Source organism: Dysidea avara, chromosome 14 (assembly GCF_963678975.1).
Source record: "Dysidea avara chromosome 14, odDysAvar1.4, whole genome shotgun sequence".
NCBI lineage: Eukaryota > Metazoa > Porifera > Demospongiae > Dictyoceratida > Dysideidae > Dysidea > Dysidea avara.
In genome coordinates, this window is record NC_089285.1 from 11,072,179 (window position 1) to 11,092,475 (window position 20,297).

Sequence of the window (20,297 nt, forward strand, 5' to 3'; positions counted from 1 at the left end):
ATGCACACATTGATTAAAATTCCTTACATTCTTCTCTTATGTGTTCGAGTATACTGCGCACATGGCCGAGCGAATCATGAATCGTGGCCATGATCTCGACAATGATGCATTGAAACTTGATCCTTTTGCTTTCAGATCCCAGCAGTATGGGGGTTTACTATACGCCCCAGTGTGACAGATACACGGATACAGCACATTATCTCATGGAGGACAACGAAATTACCTGTGTGCTTTCTGCCAACTCAAATTTCCTATATGTTTTGCCTGGTTTTGATGTTCTTGGCATAGAGCTCCGCCATTTACGTGTGAAAGGGTTTGGTAAAATGGGGAAAGAAGAGGACACGTTCGACATATTTGCTAGAAATGACCTTTCCTTGTGTCGTTCGTACCCAGCTGCATTGTTCATAAAAGATCTGATGGTTGTTAAGGTATAGCATTACATTGATAACATTAAGTTTAACATATTATAACGTACAATATAGACAACATGCAAATTAGTTCGATTTCTTTGAATGCTTTTTATTCATGCAGGGAGAAGATTTAAAGAAATTAGTGATACCTTCAGGATTAAATTTGCCATCCCAAGGAGCAATAGTCATATGGGAGTGGGAGTGGGTTGACAAAGACAATGTCACTCATGTTTCTGACACGGTACTTAGCCACAATTCAATTGAAAATGATGAGTCTTCTGAAATGGAATTTGGCTCCGACACATCAGTGAGCATAGAAGAATTGCCAGTATACACTGAAACTTTCAAATGTATCGGTTGCCAACATGATTTAGAAGCACAGCAAGTACTGCAAATTGTTAGCCAGATGATGAGAAATGGAGATATTGTTCCTGTGAACATTTTTCATGAGCCAAGCAATCGCTATGACAGTAGGGCTATGGCATTCAAGTGTTGGATTAGAGATGAATGGAAGAGGATTGGATACGTGGTGAAAGAGACTTTGGATGCTGTACACAATGCTAAAGACAGGAGTGAAATCACTGACGTATCATTCAAATGGGCAAAATATTTGGTCACCTGGAGCAGATCTGGACCTGGATTTTACGCTGGCATTAACATAAGCAAGCGAGGACAGTGGCCAAGGGAAGTGGCTGCCTGTGCTAGCACTCGATAATCTAGCACTCGATAATCTAGCACACTATAATTAACAATCACGATTAAATTAGCTAGGCAACATAGTAGTATGTGTATTTTGTAATGATTAAATGGATCAGATCATAGATTACTTGTAGATGGCTGTGCATAAGAGTGTTCATGTGAAACAATTGGTCCGGTAGGTGGGGGAGGTAAATCCAATGGAACGTTGTGAAATTTAGGCCTCACAGCAAGACTCCCTCTGACTGGCATGGTAGCACGTCTGGGACCAAAAGCAGCAGGTTGTTCCCTCCTTGGTATTCTTTTCTCTTTTGGTTGTTTAGCTGGTGCCTTGTCAAAATCTGGATGAGGGCCTTCATAATAGCGGGAATGGGCTGAGGTGTAATAATAAAATGGGAGATCAGGATGCACTCGTTTGGAGAACTCTGACACAACCTTTCGCATACCAAACTTAAATTCCTTGGTCGTAAAATTCTTCCCTGTAATATCCCGCATCACACTAAAAAAACATTCAATGTCATCTGTGCTGCTAGCCCTTGGATGTTCCAGTGGGAAGCTGCTGTTGATTTTGTTTTTCCTGTGGTGTTCTCGGCTTTCAATGTTTGTCGTCACTGCTACTAATGTCTCCTTAGAAAATCCAAGTACATCATTTAAATTCCTACATGCAAGTGAACTCATGTAAGTCCATTATAATATGCCATACCTGTTGACTTCCAGTTGGCTAAAATCATAACATTCCTTGTACCAAGGCATCAAATCTTCCAAGATAAGGTTTAACATCTGATAATTATATTGGCATCGCTTTAGACTACTTAGCCCACGCTCGTCACTGGCTCTTCTCCAGTTCCACACTGTCTTGATGTATTCAGCTTCATAATGGTAACCTTTTGCATCCATAAAGGCTGCTAGCCTAGGACTAAATAGACGTTCTGCATCTGTGACAGATTGCTTTCGTGACCCCACAAAAGCTGGATAAGTTAACCCAGAACTGGGATCACTCAGAGCTTCTGTGTATCTCTCAAGGTTCAAACTTGATGGTCCTCCATTCCTGGTGTGATTTGCTATTCTCTAGATTAAACACAATGATAACTATGTTATTTTTTAGCTGGTTATTCACCTTAATTAAATGTGCTTCATCTTCTCTTTCATAAAATATATTCTTCGTCTGTGGATGCTGTTCAGGAACATACAGGTATGTCCTGAATGGCACCCATTGAGCTTCAAATCTATGTATCTCATAGGCAAAATGAAATTGTGCCAGTATCAATCTCAACTGATCTTCAAACTCCTCCGTCTTTCCTATGCACACATATAAAAAATACTAAAGGTTACAAAATTGCAATCAAACTAAACTATTGGCTGACTACAAACTTAAATGTTTCATAGGTAATGAAGTCTAGTGTTTACAAATGGCCAAGTTTACATGGTGACAATGATACATGCACATATACATATATATATATATACACATCTGAGCAAAGTTTATAGTGACTACTGCAGTCACTATACCTAACCTTTCAACAAATATAACATATATTTATTTGTACTTACCAGCAGTCCAATTGTGGTATGCATATCCAGTAGGTACAGTTCTAGGTCGTAGTCGCTACACAATGTTCTGAAAGCTGATCCCTTGCCTCCTCAAAAGCCATATCAGGCGAAGAACACATTCAGGGACAATGCTATTACTATCCTCTGCTTGGATTGATCCATTTGGAAGCTGTCCTATATAAAGACGTAAGTACTATTAACATAATGTACAGTATAGTCACAATAAAAAGATGAAATTAGGAGCTAGATGAACAAATACAAAGTAATCCTGATGGTAAATATTTACGTAGCTAACAAAACATTCCCTACTATTTAAGTACCTGACACCTTCATCCCTAATGTGGTCATTTCCTTGCACAAGCCACTGATCAGCCTACGAAGTTCAACCTCCTTGAGCCCAGAGTATGGTATGCATTGCACTGGCAGTGCATATGGCTTCTTGTTTCGAGATTCTGAGCTGATCATACTTACAAATACATGCGTGGCTGGAGTTCTTCTGTAATGTGATATCCGCTTGATAATCTTACACAATTTTTGTCTGATGTCTACCAGTCTTCTAGGGATATTCTGCTCTTGAAACGATTCTGGCCTACAAGAATCAATGCAATGACGCAGCTCACTGTAGACTTGCCGACATTCTAAATCAATGTTCTTTAGCTCTTGCACATCCCACGAGAGACTGAACATGGTTTGATCTGAAGTACTGCCAGCAGTCAAATGTTCTTGGTAGGAGTCATTTGCCTTTTGTAACTCTAAAACAGTAATAAAATGCCATTAAACACCATGAACATTTCCTTCACTCGTGTCACAATAAATGAGCAACAGGGTGTAACATCTATTAAAGAATTACTACATAAATAGAATAATCTAAGGATCATTAATTTGCAACATTAACATACAACGATGCATACCTTTTAGAACAAAATCAATCTCTGTAGATGTCATCTTGAGCTTTCAACAAGTCTTGTTTGATATCCTCAATGTTCCCATTACGTAAACCAATACCTTTTAACCAGGTTATCTTATCTTGATACTGTTCGTACTGTGCAGCCAGTTTGCCATCGTTTAAGTCTACATCACCAGCCCACTCTCCGGATACAGATTCCCATAAGCCTTTTACAACATCTGTACCATCTCCTTTAATCCACCATCCCATAGTGGGATCTAGAGTAGCTAATCTCTTGAGTATCCCCATCTAAAAGTAGCATATAAGAAACCACCCCACATGTAAGACCCTGGTTTGCTCACCTGTATATCTGGTCCAGTCGTAAAGTCACTTGCTGCAATATCTCTCCTAATTGTACGATCTGATAGTGCAGGAACATTTACAAAAGCCTGTTCATATACACAAACATACAAACCAAGTAACATCTGGTTAGTCAAGATGAAACTACACCTTTACCTCAGTTGGATCTGAATGGGTGCCATTCTTATGAGCAGCAGTTACTTGTTCTGGGTGTCCATGACTCCACAAGGGACCTGAAAATATCTTACACCATTTTGTCCCGAACAGCACATACATGGTTTCCAACCATGGCTGGTAGTCTGATGGGCAACAAACCTAGTTGAAAAATGATGGCAGCACAATCAGCAAAACACATGGATACTTGCTGGACAGAAGATGAATTGAAAAAGTTAATGCAGTATTCGATGAGGCCCATAGGCATTCTCTTCGCCGGTAAAAGGGAGTCGGATTCATCTGGTCTTAAAGTACCTAATGATCTAGCAAGTGAACAAATCACGTTGGACCGCTTGCACTCCTTCAAATGAATCATTCCATTAACAGCAAGTGCTATAAAATTAGGTGTACATTTCAAGGTGGTGCTTTGCTGCACATATAAATCAAATAGATCAGACAGAACTTTACACTGCTGGTTTGGTTGCAAACTTTTGATAGATTGCCAACAAGCTGTCAGCACTTGCTCAACATCAGGATCCTGTCTCAGGTGAGGCCTGCTACTGCAAGTGGATGGAGAAGACAGGGCAGATGATACAGCTTGATATGGCATTGCAAACAGCTGTTGAAGGGACAAGGACATAGTTGAAAATGAAGATGTTGCAACTGAGAATGAAGATAATGAAGATACTCCTGGGACTGTTGTTGACAATGAAGGTACTCTTGGGACTGATGTTAAGAATGAAAAAACTGACGGTGAGAATGAAGATATTCCTGGGACTGATGGTGAGAATGAAGATACTCCTGGGACTGACGGTAAGAATGAAGATACTCCTGGGACTGACGGTAAGAATGATATACTCCTGGGACGGACGGTAAGACTTGAGCATCGCTATTCCTGCTCGTCTTCTCAGCACTTGCAGAAAGTAGGGCAATGTAGTGCTTTTCAGCTGCTGTGGGTGATGCAAACTTTATCTGTAATATTTTTGTAACTTTAGATCTACATGAAACACCTGCAAATGTCATAAATTACATTACACTATTAAAATTTTGTTTACCTGTACGGCAATGTGTAATATGAGAATATTTCTGAATAAAACCCCCTGCATCATCCCAGAATTTCATATCCTTGTGTGTAACCCACCTTTTCCCGTCTGTGTGTAGCATCAAAAACAATGTCAAAGCATAAACCTCTTCATCAGTCCATAATGTGTATTCCTGCTTATCAACAACTGGAAAGAGGTATCTTCCTTTTGCTCCAGCTTTGAGTCTAGAGTGCGATGAGCAACGTTTCTGACTGGTAGAAAGCTCATCAAATCTTCTCATGTAGCTTGATGTTGGGCTTTCAATTAACTGAATATCACTGAATGCATTGATGGCTTCAGAAATATCCACCACACAACTTGATCTTTCGGGAGTACACAGATGCTCTGCTCCAGACTCTCTAATCTCGGAGCTTGGGTCCATTCCTATTGGCGCCTACCAAATGCTTCTAACTCTGTTTCTTCACGGGGCGCGGGTCATGTATCTACTATTCCAAACAAAACAAATCAAACACCAGTAAACCAAAGGCAAAGACGAAGTACAACAGCATAGAGAACACTCCGGCATATACTACAATTTCATTGGTCAAAAGCTGTTCACGTCATCGCGTGCGTCACTACATTAGTGTCGCACGTGGGCTTGTCCTACCCCCCCTGAGTCTGAAGATTATGACAACAGATTTTGAAATCAGGATTAATAAAATGGCAGGTGAGGGCGATATAGCCGTCTCTGTTATGTGATGACCACATACCTTAAGGTGCATAAATTTAACGCATACTAAATTTAGCGATTTCATGTACTTGTGGATTTAGCGAGTACTAAATTTAGCGATTTTTTGATGACTATATTTTTAAAAATTCAATTATAAATGAATGTCGTTTATAATGACATGTGTAATCAGTCAAATGTTCATTGTAGGTAAGTGAGACAACGTTTCTACCGATAAACAGTTTCAAAAGGATCTTCTGGAGGAGGAATGTGCGATCCAACAAAAAGATCGAAAACGCCTGCTTTCTTCCAACCATTTATGATTATTTGTTGACCTCTTTCAGTTGTAAAGTGGTTATACATCTCAATAAGCCATTGTGCATGCAAGGGTTTTATCTTGCTTAAGCGCAAATCAACTTCAACATCATTTTAAAGCAGCACCATTGTCAAGCTGATTCTTGACTTCCCTGCTGTAGTAAGTTACAAACTTCTTCCTCATAAATTTCTTTACTGATCCATTGACTGTGAGGTCTAGAGGCTGGAAAAAATGTGTCATGTTAGCAGGCACTGGCACGAGTTCAATGTCTTTAGCCTCAAGCTCTGCTTTAACAGCAGGTGTCATTTGACCTTTAAAGACATCCCAAATCACCATTGCCTTTTGTGTTTCAGGTAATTTCAACTCAGCTCTTTTATTGATGACATATGGATTGATCACTTCTCGTATTAGTTTTAGTGTTTCTTCTTCATTTGACCAATGGGAGGGGTTCTGTGACAGGCAAAATCCACGAGGAAAACGGACATCACGTGGTTGACTTGCTTTAGTTTTCCCAGCATAGATGATTTGAAAAGGTAAAAAGGAACCAGCTAATGTTACTACTAAAGTTAAGGTTATGTTTCTTTTATCATTTAAACCTTTGACAGGCACATTTTTACTTGCACGCTGAGCCATTGTTTTCCTTCCAACTGAAACATATGATGAAGGGGTTTGGTCTGCATTTATCACTAGTTCTGGTGGAATTCTGTATTTGACTCTTCTGTCATTAATATCTGTAAGGTATTCTCTTTCACATTCACTGTACAGACCTTTTGGTACAGGCGGACGTGCTGTGGTACCGATTCGCCGACTGTATCCCATTCTGCGGTACACAGACTGTACCCATGTGCGAGGCATTTTAAATTTTGCAAGATGTGGTAGACTTGACGGATTACTCTCAATGAGTGCTGTAGCTGTTGCTCTTACAACATGAATATCAACAACAGAGCCTTTTGCCCGAAAAGCTTTCAGCAGTTTTATCAATTTTGCATCAAAATCCAATAGAATAGGTGGTCGTCCTTGAGGTTGGCATTGAATTTTACAATTTGGTTCAGGGTTTGGTTTTTCCAATTCTGACTCGACTGCTTCTTTGTAGGCCTTCTTAAAATTTCGCACTGTACTTTCAGTCAAGGTTGGGTACTTTTTTAAAAACTGCTTTCGGGCCCGTTCATTCCCATTCTCCACGGCATACTTTCCTATCTTGGCTCGATCTTCGTCTGAGTATTTCAAATAAGTCCCTCGTGTACATCTCTGTTTCTTTTTCTGGCTACTCAAAATCTCACTTGTGTTGTTTACAACAGCTTCGTACTCGACTTCACCAACCCCAATTCTCTTAGCCTCTTCTAAAGAAGGCATTCCATCAGGCATAGGTTTCTCTTGGGAACTGGAACTCTCATCAGGCCTAATCCGTTTGAATCCGAAACGGTAAAGAGCCATATCACATGTACAAGGTGAACTTGCGCCTGTAAAATCCTGTAAAACCAGTTAATGCAGGTAGGTAGCACCTGAAATCGATCAGACCACGTCGGGATCACGTGTATCCACAGATGGCTGGCGTTGCATCTAGCCCTATGTTTTTGCAGTTTAGTTTTCTTTGTGGACTGAGAGGATATCATGAATACAAGTTATTTTGGGCCCCAACTTTACATGAAATACTGCCAGCACGCCCAGAAGTTGGTAACCGTTTTGATCGTTTTGCAGTAGCAGGATACAGACGATTTGGCGCAATTGAACGAGTTGTTGGACACTTACCACGAGAAATATCTTGCTTTATGTATTTCATAATCGTACATGGAGCCACAGTAACTTGTAAAGTGACTGATGTTCATCATCGAAGATCACCTCTGATTCAGGGTGGTCTTGAAATACCCATCGAAGTAACTGTCAGCATGGAAACGAATGATCAAAATAAGCAAGCATTAGAGCTGTGCAGGAAATCCGTGCAGATGAAGTATGCAGAACCAGTAAATGGTGAATACGAAGATTTCACAGACCGAATCTTGCAGGCACTTCATAACGCTTATGATTTGCTGGATGAATCAGAAGATGATGAATCTGAAGAAGATGATGATGACTATGCTGAAGATCCAACTACAGGAAATACATAACCATGATTATAACAGTGTTTTTAATTTAACGGATATTTAATTTAGCGAAAATATCAAAATCGCTAAAATTGCTAAATTTAGTGTATCGCTAAATTTATGCACCTTAAGGTATCAGTTGCACAGCTAAGAAATTCTGCACCCGCCACAATTCCTCTGATGCGCTGCTTCTCACTCGTGTACAGATCGCTCAGGCTTCTTTGTAACAATTGGTTGGCATGGAACGACATATTGTGGCTCCGCTTCCTTTAGCAAATTCAAAAATCCAACATCGTTACCAATGCTGATGGGGCGAATATCCCTTGCTATCATCTCACAAACAGCACGAGTTAGCCTCTTGGCTTTATCCGAAGATGGTGGCAAAGGCGACACATGCTTGCTCACAAAATTATCCATAGTAGAAGGAGACGATGACGAGGACTCTTTTGAGGAATCTTTGTAGAGTTCATCGTGAATTAATCTGTGCCACGTGTGTAAATGATTCTTCAAATTGGTGGCTCCACCCGCGTGAACAACTGCTACTTTGCAAATCTTACAGTAAGCTTTCTTGCCTTCTGCTTCGCCTTTGGGAAACCCAAAATGCTCCCATACTTTCGACGTTTTATTCTTTGGCATTACCAATTCATCACAGCGTCCTGCCATTTCTAAACAATCAATCTATTGCGCCCGCCGCACAAAGTAATCAATAATAGGTTATTATAATTTTGTAACCGGTTATTGGATTTTATAACAACCAATCAATTAATCGATTAACCGGTGTAAGTGTGCAGCACTACCACGCACCATTGAAATTTAAGTTTAGCTACGCCTGCACATTCACAGATGCTAAAGCATGTTAGTGTGAGCCAGTTGTAGATGGATTTAATTTTGAGGCATGGCACCACATCACATTAGTTTTAAAAAGAACAAACGCCATTTTTGGGGGCAAAAGTGATATGCGAGTCATGGCGTAGAGTCACCCAGACACATGTGACCGGATCTGCAAAAACAAGACATAATCGCATATTTTTGAATCCCTGTTTATTAAATATTTATAATCTACTTAACCAAGTGTACCCCAATGGCAAAGTTTTAGCTTCATATACCAATAACTGTGGGAGTTACAGCCCTACAAAGTAGCAACAACAGAAAAATCAATATGTACAGCAAGTATAGGGAAAATAAATTCAGGCACTTACAAAATTGTTGTAACATACCAACAGAGTGGGGTACAGCAGAGCCGGAGCCCAGAGATTTTGAGTGGTCAGGCCATCTTCATCTAGTGGTAGAGATTTTGCTAAGGGTGGGGGCACACTCACCACAGTGTGCGAAGCACACTGCGAAATGCGAAGCATTGAGCCTTCTAGGGGGGTCTGGGGGCATGCCCCCCCCAGGAAAATTTTAAAAATTAGATACTCTCTGATGGCTATTTTAACATAAAAAACTCTTTATTGACATTATAGCTACATAGATCCTGAGAATTTTGTGTTACATGTACAGTAGATGTTAGCTCAATTTTATCTTGTTATGCATGGCTACATGCTATTATTTGAACAGTACCAGTAACCTGTATTGTTTCTTTTACAGAATGATGATGAAACTGTGTATTAGCCACTTCTATGCATATACAATGGCAGTCAAGTTACAAGGAAACCTTTTCCAGCAGTACTGTTAATTAAATTGATACATATTTAATTTTGTGGATACATGTATATGATACAGGTACATCACCGTACATGTCAGTCATAATATGTGACCGGATTTGCGAAAAGGTACCTTTTTCACACACAAAATTTGACCCATTTTTTGAACTTTGATGCTTCATAATGTCTTTATCACTGCATATAATTGCCTGAATGTTCCGTGAGTGCAGCTAAAGTATCTGGCTACATTCTGAAAGTTAAAGAAAGTTGATCAGTGTAAGGAGTAAAAGAGTTACATCATTTTGTTTGCTTACATGTAAAATGTGTGGAAAAGGTACCTTTTCGCAAATCCGGTCACATATAACTTTATTATTAATTAAACTGTCCATATAAAGTGAGTCTAGACTCATGTCGACTAACAAATTGATTTGCCACATTTTTAAGATTTAATTCATCTGTTAACTCTTTATGTACATGGAGCACCATAAGGGAGTTGAGCCTTGCTTGCCCCATGGAATTTCTAAGGTAGCTTTTTACCCTCCTTAAAGCACTGAAGGAACGTTCTGATGTGGCATTGGTTGCAGGCATTACTAATATTATTTGTAACAAACGACTGACTTCTGACAACAAAGCCCTTTGACTTGTGGAAAGAGACTGAAAGTACTCCTTTACATCAAGGATGCTGATATTAGATTTGCCATCATACTTAAAGTCCAGTCCAAAGGTAGAAAGTTGTACCTCCAACAGACATTGTTCAAAGTCATCTTTGTAAAATTTGATGACAAATTCTAATTCTGAATTAAATGGTTCCTTCCTGCTAGCTTTTAAAATTAGCTCCTCTGCTTGGTGGTATACTTTGTAGCCTGGTTGATCAAATCGATCTTTGATGCATGCAGTGACCAAATCAATAGCCTCAAAGTACTGCTGGCGAAAGACCTCCTTTGGATTGCTTGGAAAGTCACCTGTTGAAGTTCCTTCTTCATATCGATTAGGTCGTTTGCGGCGACGAGGTAATTGTGGCTCATCCACTTCCAAGGAGTTTGCAAACAAAGATACTTTTTCCCAAAACAAGTGAAAAGATTCATCATTTCGTATTGATTGCAATGTTTGCTGCAATGTTTGCACAGTCATTTGAGCTACTTTCTGGCCAGCAGCTGCAGACATGGCCTTGTGTTGCAAAGTGCGACTAAGGTTATCAGTGTGTTTTAAAACCATTTCAGCTAACATAGTGCCAAAAAGAAACTTGAAAGTAAGCATTTGTGATGCTACTCCTTGAATACGGGCTTTGGTTTCACTGTCTTTGGTAGCTTCGAGAGCCTCTTCCCAAGTGCTTTGTAATACTGTGTAATTCTTAGTTACACTTGCAAGGGAATCTGCTCGCACAGTCCATCTAGTCGGACAGAGCACCCGGATTCCAGGTAAGTTCTCTGTAGCTGACATCATGTCCTGTATACCTTGAAAAATGTTATCTCTTCGTGGGGAGTACTTTATGAGTTTTGTTATTTCTCTGGTAGTATCCAGTGCATCTTGTAAAATTTTGGACTGTTTTACTACATCACTAGCGGCCAAATTAAGAGAATGGCCATAGCAGTGAGTATAAAGAGCCCTAGGCTCTAGATCCATTATTTGTTTAGCTACACCTTTTCTGATTCCACACATTGAGCTAGCTCCATCATAGCATTGGCCACGTATTTTAGTCACTGACAAATTTAATAGTTCAAGAACAATGATTATTTTGGCAAAGATGGTATTTGAATCGATTGATGGTACAACATATAGCCCAACAAACTCCTCATGAATTTCGAAATCATCTGTTACCCAACGGATGACAATTGTCAACTGTTCTTTATTTTTTATATCGGTTGTTTCATCACTCATTATTGAAATAAAAGGGGCATCGTGAATACTAGAAGAGATCTTCGTGATGACATGTTCTACCATTATCCCAAGGACTTCATCCTGAATTTGATGACTTGTGTGCTTTGGATGTGTTCGCTCTAACCAATCAGCTATAGCTGGGTTGTTTTCTGATTTCAGCTTAAGGACTTGCATAAAATTTCCATCTTTCTCATCCTTATCACCTCTAAGGGGCAAGCCTTGGCGGGCTAAGAATTTAAGGCTTGACAAGATTTGAAGAAATAACTATCGATTTTTTGCCTTTTGATTAGCATGGCTTTGTGATGATAGTTCTCCAATATCTTTCACAGTTGCTGGCAAAGTAACCATAACCTCGATGGCTTCCTTGTGGCATGCACTTAGTTCATGCTTTCTGAAACTCAATGTCCCATCCTTCCAATTGCAAAATCCTTTTGATACCTACATAAATCACATTATGCATTTATTTTCACGTACAATAAAAATTGTCAAACGTACGTACAGTAACTATAGCTACGTAACAACTAGCTATAGCTAGTAGAATGGAGGCCACTCTAGTCAGAGACTCTATAATCTTTGTATGCACTTACAAATGCTGGATCAGCGTTAGGTGCCTTCAGCTTGCCCTCTTTGAATCCCTTCACACAATAGAAACAGTATGCTCTATCATTCGTTTCGTCATAGTGTATCCACTTCCACATGCTAAACCATGACGCTTGAAACGCGCGTAAGGCTACAGCTTTCTTCCCAAAAGATCGCTTTGGGAAACTTAGTCTTGCTGGTTGATGCGGAGCACTAGGAAAATTAGCTGTTGCCATGTTAATACGTGGATCGCGGCGGTTAACTACCGGCTTGCACGTGCAGTTCAACTCAAAACCACAGTCAAATGTAATTCATCAAGTTTTAATTTATAAAGATGAAAAGTGGTCCGCGTGGGCTCCGGCCCTGGGGTACAGAGCTAAACTTTTCACCATCGTGTTCACCATGAACAGAGAAATCAATTACTGTGTAAGTTTTTTCTTTACTGACCCTTCTTCACTGCATACGAAGGAAAAATTCGTGAAGAAAAATTGATCTCGTACGATTGCTTCGACATGACAAACAAACACTCCTAACTTCCATATCCTTGGGTCTACTGCAGTAAAACAAAGATTTTCCAACTCTCCTTGAGCAGGCGAATAAGATGATATCCAGGTTTTCATTGTTAGTCCCTTCCTTCACTAAGAAAGAGGGGTTACAAATTATGCGGAATTTTTCAATAATACGCAAGTACTTCACCCAATGGTATTCAATGCTTTATACTGTAATGTGCGACTTTTTCGCAGATCCGGTCACATATTTTACTTTCACAGTTTATTAGCTAACGTATTTCAAGAAGTTAAGAACTATTGGTGAAAAAGATTTGTGCACAGCACCTATAGTTTTCAATAACTTTTACTGCTGTGGAAGGCTGTGCAATAGAAAGGCTACACAGCACCAAAGAGTGTCAGGATTGGTTTAAACACCGCGAGGGCTGGCTGGCTGCATCTACATTTCCCACCATTATGACTCTGTGAGCAATTAAAATTTACAGTAGTCATAGCAAAGGAATTATTGAAATTAAGCGTCCTTATGGGACTTGAATCCAGATTCTATAAGGGGAAAACCCCAGTCATGTTTAACTGACAGTGGTGTATCCATGAGTCATTCATAATATACTCAAATACAAATGTAGATAACTTTGTGGAGGTGAAAACTAACTATTTAGCTGACATACGTGCCATAATCAGTTTAGAAGAAGTACCACCATGCCTAGTTATTAACTGGGATCACACTGACCTCAAATATGTGCCAGTGTCGTCTTGGGCCATTGCCAAGGGTCCAAGAAGGTGCCTATAGCAGGAATTGAAGACAAAAGGCAGATTACTGCTGTCTTTGCAGCTATGGATGGAGACTTCCTTCCACCCCAACTGATTTATCAGGGAAAGACCATCTACTGCTGATTTGTTTCTTCTACACCATCGGCTTCAGCATCACATTCTGACCTCCACTCATCTGATGATTACCCAGATGATCTTGACAGTCTGATTGAACTGGATAGATTCCACAAGTGATGAGTGCCTGGAATAAGTGAGAGCGGGCTGTTAGCAGACTGGTGAGAAAGACACCACAGATGATTAGTAAGCTAAGAGTTGTAAGAATTAATGTTAAGTATGCATATACTACAAGTAAATTTACAACCAACCTGGTGCATATAACGTCGAAGTTTGATGGTGGGCAGGAAATGGTGTGATATTTTTATCCAGGCAAAGAACAGTCACGGTGAAAGGATTCAGTATAACAAAGGCCTCTGCTTGAAAGTTCTTCTAAAGTTGGAGAAATTTTACTTCTGTGCCATACTGCCTGAGCTGACCATTCCTCACTGGTCAACATGGGAGCCCAAGGAATGGATTGACGATGAAGATGACTGGATGAGCAAAGCACTTGATGGATGGTTGTCCCATGGTATATACACACACTTTAGTTCTTTATGTGCCAGTATTTCCACTGTAAACTGCTTCTACTTATCCATGTAGAGTATTTATTTGTTTATGTTCACTTTGTTTAGTAATACTCACCTTCTTCACGAGTCAAAAGAACCTAAACGATACTTCTAAATAATAGTTAGACATCGAAACACAGGATTCTATGGAATTTAGAAACCCATCTCTGTACTCGAGCAGAGGCTAACTGTGGAATGGCTCTACTAGAATCAAATAAATGTGACAAAGATTAGTGGTCAGTGAAAATGACAAAGTGATGGCCAAATAGGTACCTGTAGATCCCTTGTTCATGTCTCAATAGATCCCTGTCTCTGAGGCGATACAAAACACAGCAATTACGCACTTGTAACATTGGCAACGCATAGGCGCTCTACAGAATTTAGAAACCCTCAGGCCTTGTAGTAGTGCCCTCGCTTCACTCAGGTACCACAACACAGAGCCTTTCGGGTTTCTAAGTTCTGTAGAGCGCTTTGTTTTGATGTCTAACTAATTTAGATGACAGCTCGTGGTTGTACCTTTGCTGTTCCTTGTTGTACCTTTACAGCTGTTTGCAACATGAGAAATGTAGCGTTCTTGAGTAGAACAAGCCTGTCAACTTGTAACGGTGCTTGCTATCCAATGAACGCCTATGCATTGCCAATGTTACAGGTACGTAATTGCTGTGTTTTGTATTGCCTCAGAGACAGGGATCTATTGAGACATGAACAAGGGATCTACAGGTACCTATTTGGCCATCACTTTGTCATTTTCACTGACCACAAATCTTTGTCACATTTATTTGATTCTAGTAGAGCCATTCCACAGTTAGCCTCTGCTCGAATACAGAGATGGGCATTGACACTTTCTGCCTACAGTTACACTATAGAGTACAAATCTGGCCAGCTAATTCCAATGCTGATGCTTTAAGTAGACTGCCTTTGCCCACAGCCCCTGCTAATGTTCCAATGTCAGCAGACACCATCCATCTCTTTGAACAGTTGAATTCTACTTCAGTTACAGCTAACATTGAATTGTTGCAACAAATAGCAAAAGAACAAAAGAATGCTTATAAAGGCTCCACTGAAGCCCACATTAATATTATAGATGAAAGTGAAATACTTTAAGGGACAATGTGATGTTCATGAAGCCGTTCAAGCATCTTACCAATGAAGGCATCTGTTATGTAAGGTTCTTCAGTAATTATGCGCAAATATTGTCACGTGCACAAAGAGCAACTGGAGAAGATGGACGCACTCTACCAAATTGCTTGCAAAATAAATACTGTTACAGGTGACGTTGAAGCAGAGGTACATAATTATCGATGTTGATACTAAAACTTGGCTTTCAATTCGATGAGTGACAACGTGGCGGTGAGATGTGACTGCAAAGCACCTGTCAAAGACGCCTTGAAAAGCGGCCAGCTTACACTGTGGTGAAAGTTGCGGTTGTGGAACCACTTAGAAACAAGGTAACTTGGGTTTGTATTAAATATGAATTACACAACAAATTGTGCAGCCCTCGGTGGATACACAGAATCACCTAGAAATGTAGCTGCTGTGAGCTCTAGACAAACTAGAGAAGAAATCACAGTAAGTGTATTAAATGTGCAGTATATAATGTTTTGCTTCATACAAACATTTGTATCCTCGCTAACTAGATAGCAGTGTTGTCAGCTGATTGTCGCAGCATATATTAGCCGGGGTGTTATCCAACTAGCAAAAGGTGTGATGATCCCAGTCCACCACAACCACCACCACCAAGCAATGATCTACCCTAGTGGAAATGTGGTAAGTGCCAACCCATGCCTCTTCCTGCAGAAAATGTGTGTTGTACATGCATCACTACAAGTGAAAGTTTTGAATCTGCTGTGCTAGACAACCGTGTGTTGTCCATAGCCATTGTTAGCAGATCAGATATATTTGCAGATGATCCTGATTATGGTCCAGCAAGCTATCAAAAAGCTGCATATAGGCAGTGGGTGATGTGGCAGCATGGCTATTTAGGAAGGTATAATAGGAAATTTATTCCATCCTGTGTTATGCGGGCAGTCCGCAGGAGATACCCAGCTCCAGATATAAATTACTTAGGCTTCAAGGAGTATTGACATTTGACATGTATTTGACATTTTAGCTATAGTACATAAATGTTGATTATAAATGATGGCTAATGGAATCTTGAACGTTTACTTTGAATTAATTCACCTGTGGGAGTTGGAGCAGTGTGAGTAACAGTAGGTTGCTTTCGTGCAGGGTGATTCTCTGGCAGAACTACCTAATGGTGCAAAGAACAGTATACTGAATTCGCAACACACGAACACCTTCCATTAGCTCTGGTATGTACGCATACATTTTCTCCAGGACAGGGGTAACATCCCACTTCTTTGTTTGTTTTCTATATTTGCACTGGTAGATTTTAGTGGAGAAAGCAATGTCACACTGCAGATATTGAATCATTAACTATGTCTGGGCTGCCTACAGGAGTAGGTGAACAGAAAGGAGGTGTTGCTAAACAGAGTAGAAGAGGAAGATCAACTGTTACAGGACCCATGATCGTATTTCTTGTGTGACCAACAATCAGTTGGAAACAGCAAGTGGACCATTATCCGCCATTAACTTTAGATTGGTATCTTCATTGTCAGCCATGCCACAAACATCATTTGATCATGGTGATATGCCACTGGATACATATAGTCCTGGTAGCTATGATCCTCTGTGGGGTAACTCAAGGTCAGATAATTAAATTCCACCAATATCAGGAATTTATGGTCCTCCATGTTTACCTACTAGTCACAGTACTTCATCAACAAGTGATCACTGGCTATCATTTTCAACTGACCATTGTACCCCATCTCCAAGTGCTTGTCCAACATCTACAAACAATTGTCAACAGTACTCTCCCCATGGTGCACAGCCATACAGGCTGAAATTTTTGACAAGGCAAATCTGTATCTGTGCAGGATGTTGATTGGGTTACTGTAACACTGAGAAGTTTACAGCCCCTCCATACAATATCTGTGTTGCTCATGAGGAAACAAGACAGGTTACCACCCAAAAAATAGTACATTTCCAACATTATCATGAAAATCCTGGATGAAAGATGGCTCATTAATACCAGAGAGCTTGCAAACTACACGAAAGGCGTCTTCAGCATGAGCACCAAGTTTTTCTGTCGCAGCACTTTAATATCTGAACAATAACTGTGGTTTCCCTTTCCTATACATAGTTAGCTGAACCTGGAATGATGTTGTAATTAATAATTATTAGTGTTAGCTAATTAATAATAATATATTGTTGCTCACTATAATTATTTATATACTTGCTTACTTTATTCAACGCTTCACCCAAAACATCCATTGGATATAACTACCTCATAATTAAACACTGGCAGGTCGTTTGCTGCTGTAATCGATTAAACCTAATCTTAGGATAACGGGCTGGCCGTTGTAGTTAGTCTCACCAGTGTTTAATGACTGCTAATGGCAAAAGAAAAAAATACTGGCTGGCTGGCGAGACCAGGCTTTAATACTTGACCTAAAGGTAGTAGATGTAATAAAGTGTAATATTGAACTGACTTGTACACACACACACACATTGCTGATGTAACAACACATAAATATATTTGTAATCATATGACATCACTTAGTTAATTTCCTGTATCCTGTATTTATAAAGTCTTGCTATGTTGTACATTATTCAGTCTGGCATATTAAAGTTATTAGTTGCTTGAGTGTTAGTTATTGACGAGTATTACATTGGTAGCAGAGGACGGTTGAAGTTGGCCATGTCTACCCCTAGCACAGCTGCAACGAGTTCCAAGCACATCAGTTTTCCCAGGATCTTCTCAGAAGGTGACCCAACTGAATGGTTCAAGCGTTACGAGATCTGCTGCAGTGCAAATGACTGGAACGACAAAATGAAAGCAAAGAAAATGCCGACACTATTAGAGGGAGAGAGTTGACTTACCTGGCTAGAGTTGACCGCAGAGCAGCAAGCAAGTTATGACCTAGCTAAGAAAAACATCCTGGAGAGAATGGGGCCAGTACGGTTTGTGTTGATGGATGACTTTCATCGCAGACGGTTGCATCCTGGCGAGTCATTGTCTGTATACTGTCACGAACTAAAAAGGCTAATAGATCGAGCTATGCCAGCAACAGATGCGACAACATGCCAACAGTTAGTGATGCACCAGTTTCTAACGGGACTCCCCCTGGAAATAAGCAAGCAATTACGTGCAGCAGGATAGATTAATGACTTGGGGCAGCTGATGCAGCAAGCAAAGTTGTTGATGACTATTGATGCTGAGAATCCTGGTGAAAAATTAGCAGCTGTTCAGCAGCCAATTGACCGTGTGGAAGCCCTAACAGAGCAAGTCGCCGCCCTGACTGAACAAGTGGCCGCCATGGCAACTAATCAGAGAACCTCCCAGCAGCCAGCCATACTCCTCTGTTTCCGTTGTAACCAGCCTGGCCATGTACAGCGTAATTGCCCGAGATTAAAACAATGTTTTAATTGTGGAAGGATGGGCCACCTCGCGAAGGACTGTTGTTCGGGAAACGGACAAGGGGCGTCTCGCACGGGCTGGGGGCGCCTCTGAAAGTAGTGAGCCCTTTGTGTAGTAATGTAGATAGTTATAGTAGTGTAGTTGTAGCAGCAGTAAGAACACAAGGGTCCATAATTAATGGTGTACTAGAAAACAGAGTAGTTGAGATAATGGTTGACTCAGGGTCGTCTGTTTCATTAGTAAGAGAGAACCTTGTTACACCTAACCACAAACTAGCTAAACCCCCACAGGGACTGCAGTTAGTGTCAGCAGCTGGCGAGCCCATTTCAGTTTTGGGACAAATCACAACAAACATACAGCTAGGTAATGTAAAAGCAGACCACTGTTTTGTTGTAGTTAGGTCACTAATCACTAACTGGCCTACTCCATCTGAGCCAGGCAACCTTAGAAGTTTTCTGGGGCTTGCATCTTACTATCGTCGTTACATCCACAAATTTGCAGATATCGCAGCCCCATTGTACAACATAACCAACAATGGGACCCCTTATGTGTGGAACAAGTCTTGTGAATTAGCTTTTAAACAACTAAAAGATGCCCTTTTGTGTGCACCAATACTTAAATATCCCAACTTTTCTACAGCTGCTAAACAATTTCAACTATATACAGATGCCAGTGCCACAGGTATTGGTGCTGTACTTGAACAAAGTGACCATGTTGTAGCATACACTAGTAGAGCTCTCTCAACTTCAGAGCAACACTATAGCGTAATTCAAAAAGAGTGCTTAGCTGTTGTCCATGCCCTTAAACAGTTTCGACATTATTTGTTAGGTAGACAGTTCTCTATCATTACTGACCATGCTCCCTTGCAGTGGTTATCTGCACAGAAAATGGAAGGCCTCCTTGCCAGATGGGCACTTGCCATTCAGGAATATGACTTCACAATTACATATCGCAAAGGGCAGGACAATGGCAATGCAGATGCACTCTCTAGAAAAGCACACACTGCTGCAACTACACAGCTACATCTGTTCACTGAAGAATTACGCCAGCAACAATTTAACGATCCCATTATCCAACAAATTTATGAAGCACTGAGTCAAAATCAGTCGGCCCCACCTCATAATTCTGTATGGCATACTCATCCTTACTCTCGATACAAACAGCTTTGGTCACAGTTGTGCCTGCATGATGGGTTAGTATGTCGAAGGTATACACCATCACCTAGCCTTAACACAGTATTGGTTCCTCTCATCCCAGAGTCATACCGCTCCACTATGTTATATCAGCATCATGATGCTGTATCTGCTGCCCACTTAGGATTTGAGAAGACAACAGCCAGGGTACGTCAAGTTGGGTACTGGGTTGGAATGTTGCAAGACATAGAAAGGTATTGCAGAGAATGTTTAGTTTGTCAGCGTTCTAAGCCTGCAAAACCAACTCGTGCCCCTTTGACCACTGTGCCCATTGGCAAGCCCTGGGAGATGGTGGCAGTAGATATTTTGGAAGTTCCCACTTCCCGACATAACAACCGTTATCTTTTGGTTATTCAGGACTACATGACCAAGTGGGTAGAGGC

General features: G+C 40.5%; 5 protein-coding genes across 5 annotated transcripts in view; 2 read left to right on the forward strand and 3 right to left on the reverse strand.

Annotated features, from left to right (window-relative positions):
* Window positions 1-20,297, forward strand: part of LOC136244226 (uncharacterized) — a 144,367-nt gene that overhangs the window by 49,841 nt on the left and 74,229 nt on the right. The gene's annotated exons all lie outside the window — the stretch shown is intronic.
* On the forward strand, window positions 116-1,482 carry LOC136244225 (uncharacterized). Its single transcript, XM_066035783.1, has 2 exons — window positions 116-428; window positions 532-1,482. The coding sequence occupies exons 1-2, from the start codon at window positions 147-149 to the stop codon at window positions 1,123-1,125; spliced, it is 876 nt and encodes a 291-aa protein (XP_065891855.1). The 5' UTR covers window positions 116-146; the 3' UTR covers window positions 1,126-1,482.
* On the reverse strand, window positions 1,188-3,344 carry LOC136244087 (uncharacterized). The gene is made up of 4 exons (XM_066035606.1): window positions 2,978-3,344; window positions 2,224-2,405; window positions 1,810-2,174; window positions 1,188-1,764 (listed from the first exon to the last, which is right to left on the reverse strand). Exons 1-4 carry the CDS (start codon window positions 3,342-3,344, stop codon window positions 1,227-1,229), a joined length of 1,452 nt encoding a protein of 483 aa, XP_065891678.1. The 3' UTR covers window positions 1,188-1,226.
* LOC136244227 (uncharacterized) lies at window positions 2,983-4,903 on the reverse strand. Its single transcript, XM_066035785.1, has 4 exons — window positions 4,060-4,903; window positions 3,906-3,992; window positions 3,569-3,852; window positions 2,983-3,409 (listed from the first exon to the last, which is right to left on the reverse strand). The coding sequence occupies exons 1-3, from the start codon at window positions 4,177-4,179 to the stop codon at window positions 3,583-3,585; spliced, it is 477 nt and encodes a 158-aa protein (XP_065891857.1). The 5' UTR covers window positions 4,180-4,903; the 3' UTR covers window positions 2,983-3,409; window positions 3,569-3,582.
* On the reverse strand, window positions 10,218-11,723 carry LOC136244088 (zinc finger MYM-type protein 1-like). Its single transcript, XM_066035607.1, has one exon. It carries the CDS (start codon window positions 11,721-11,723, stop codon window positions 10,218-10,220), a length of 1,506 nt encoding a protein of 501 aa, XP_065891679.1.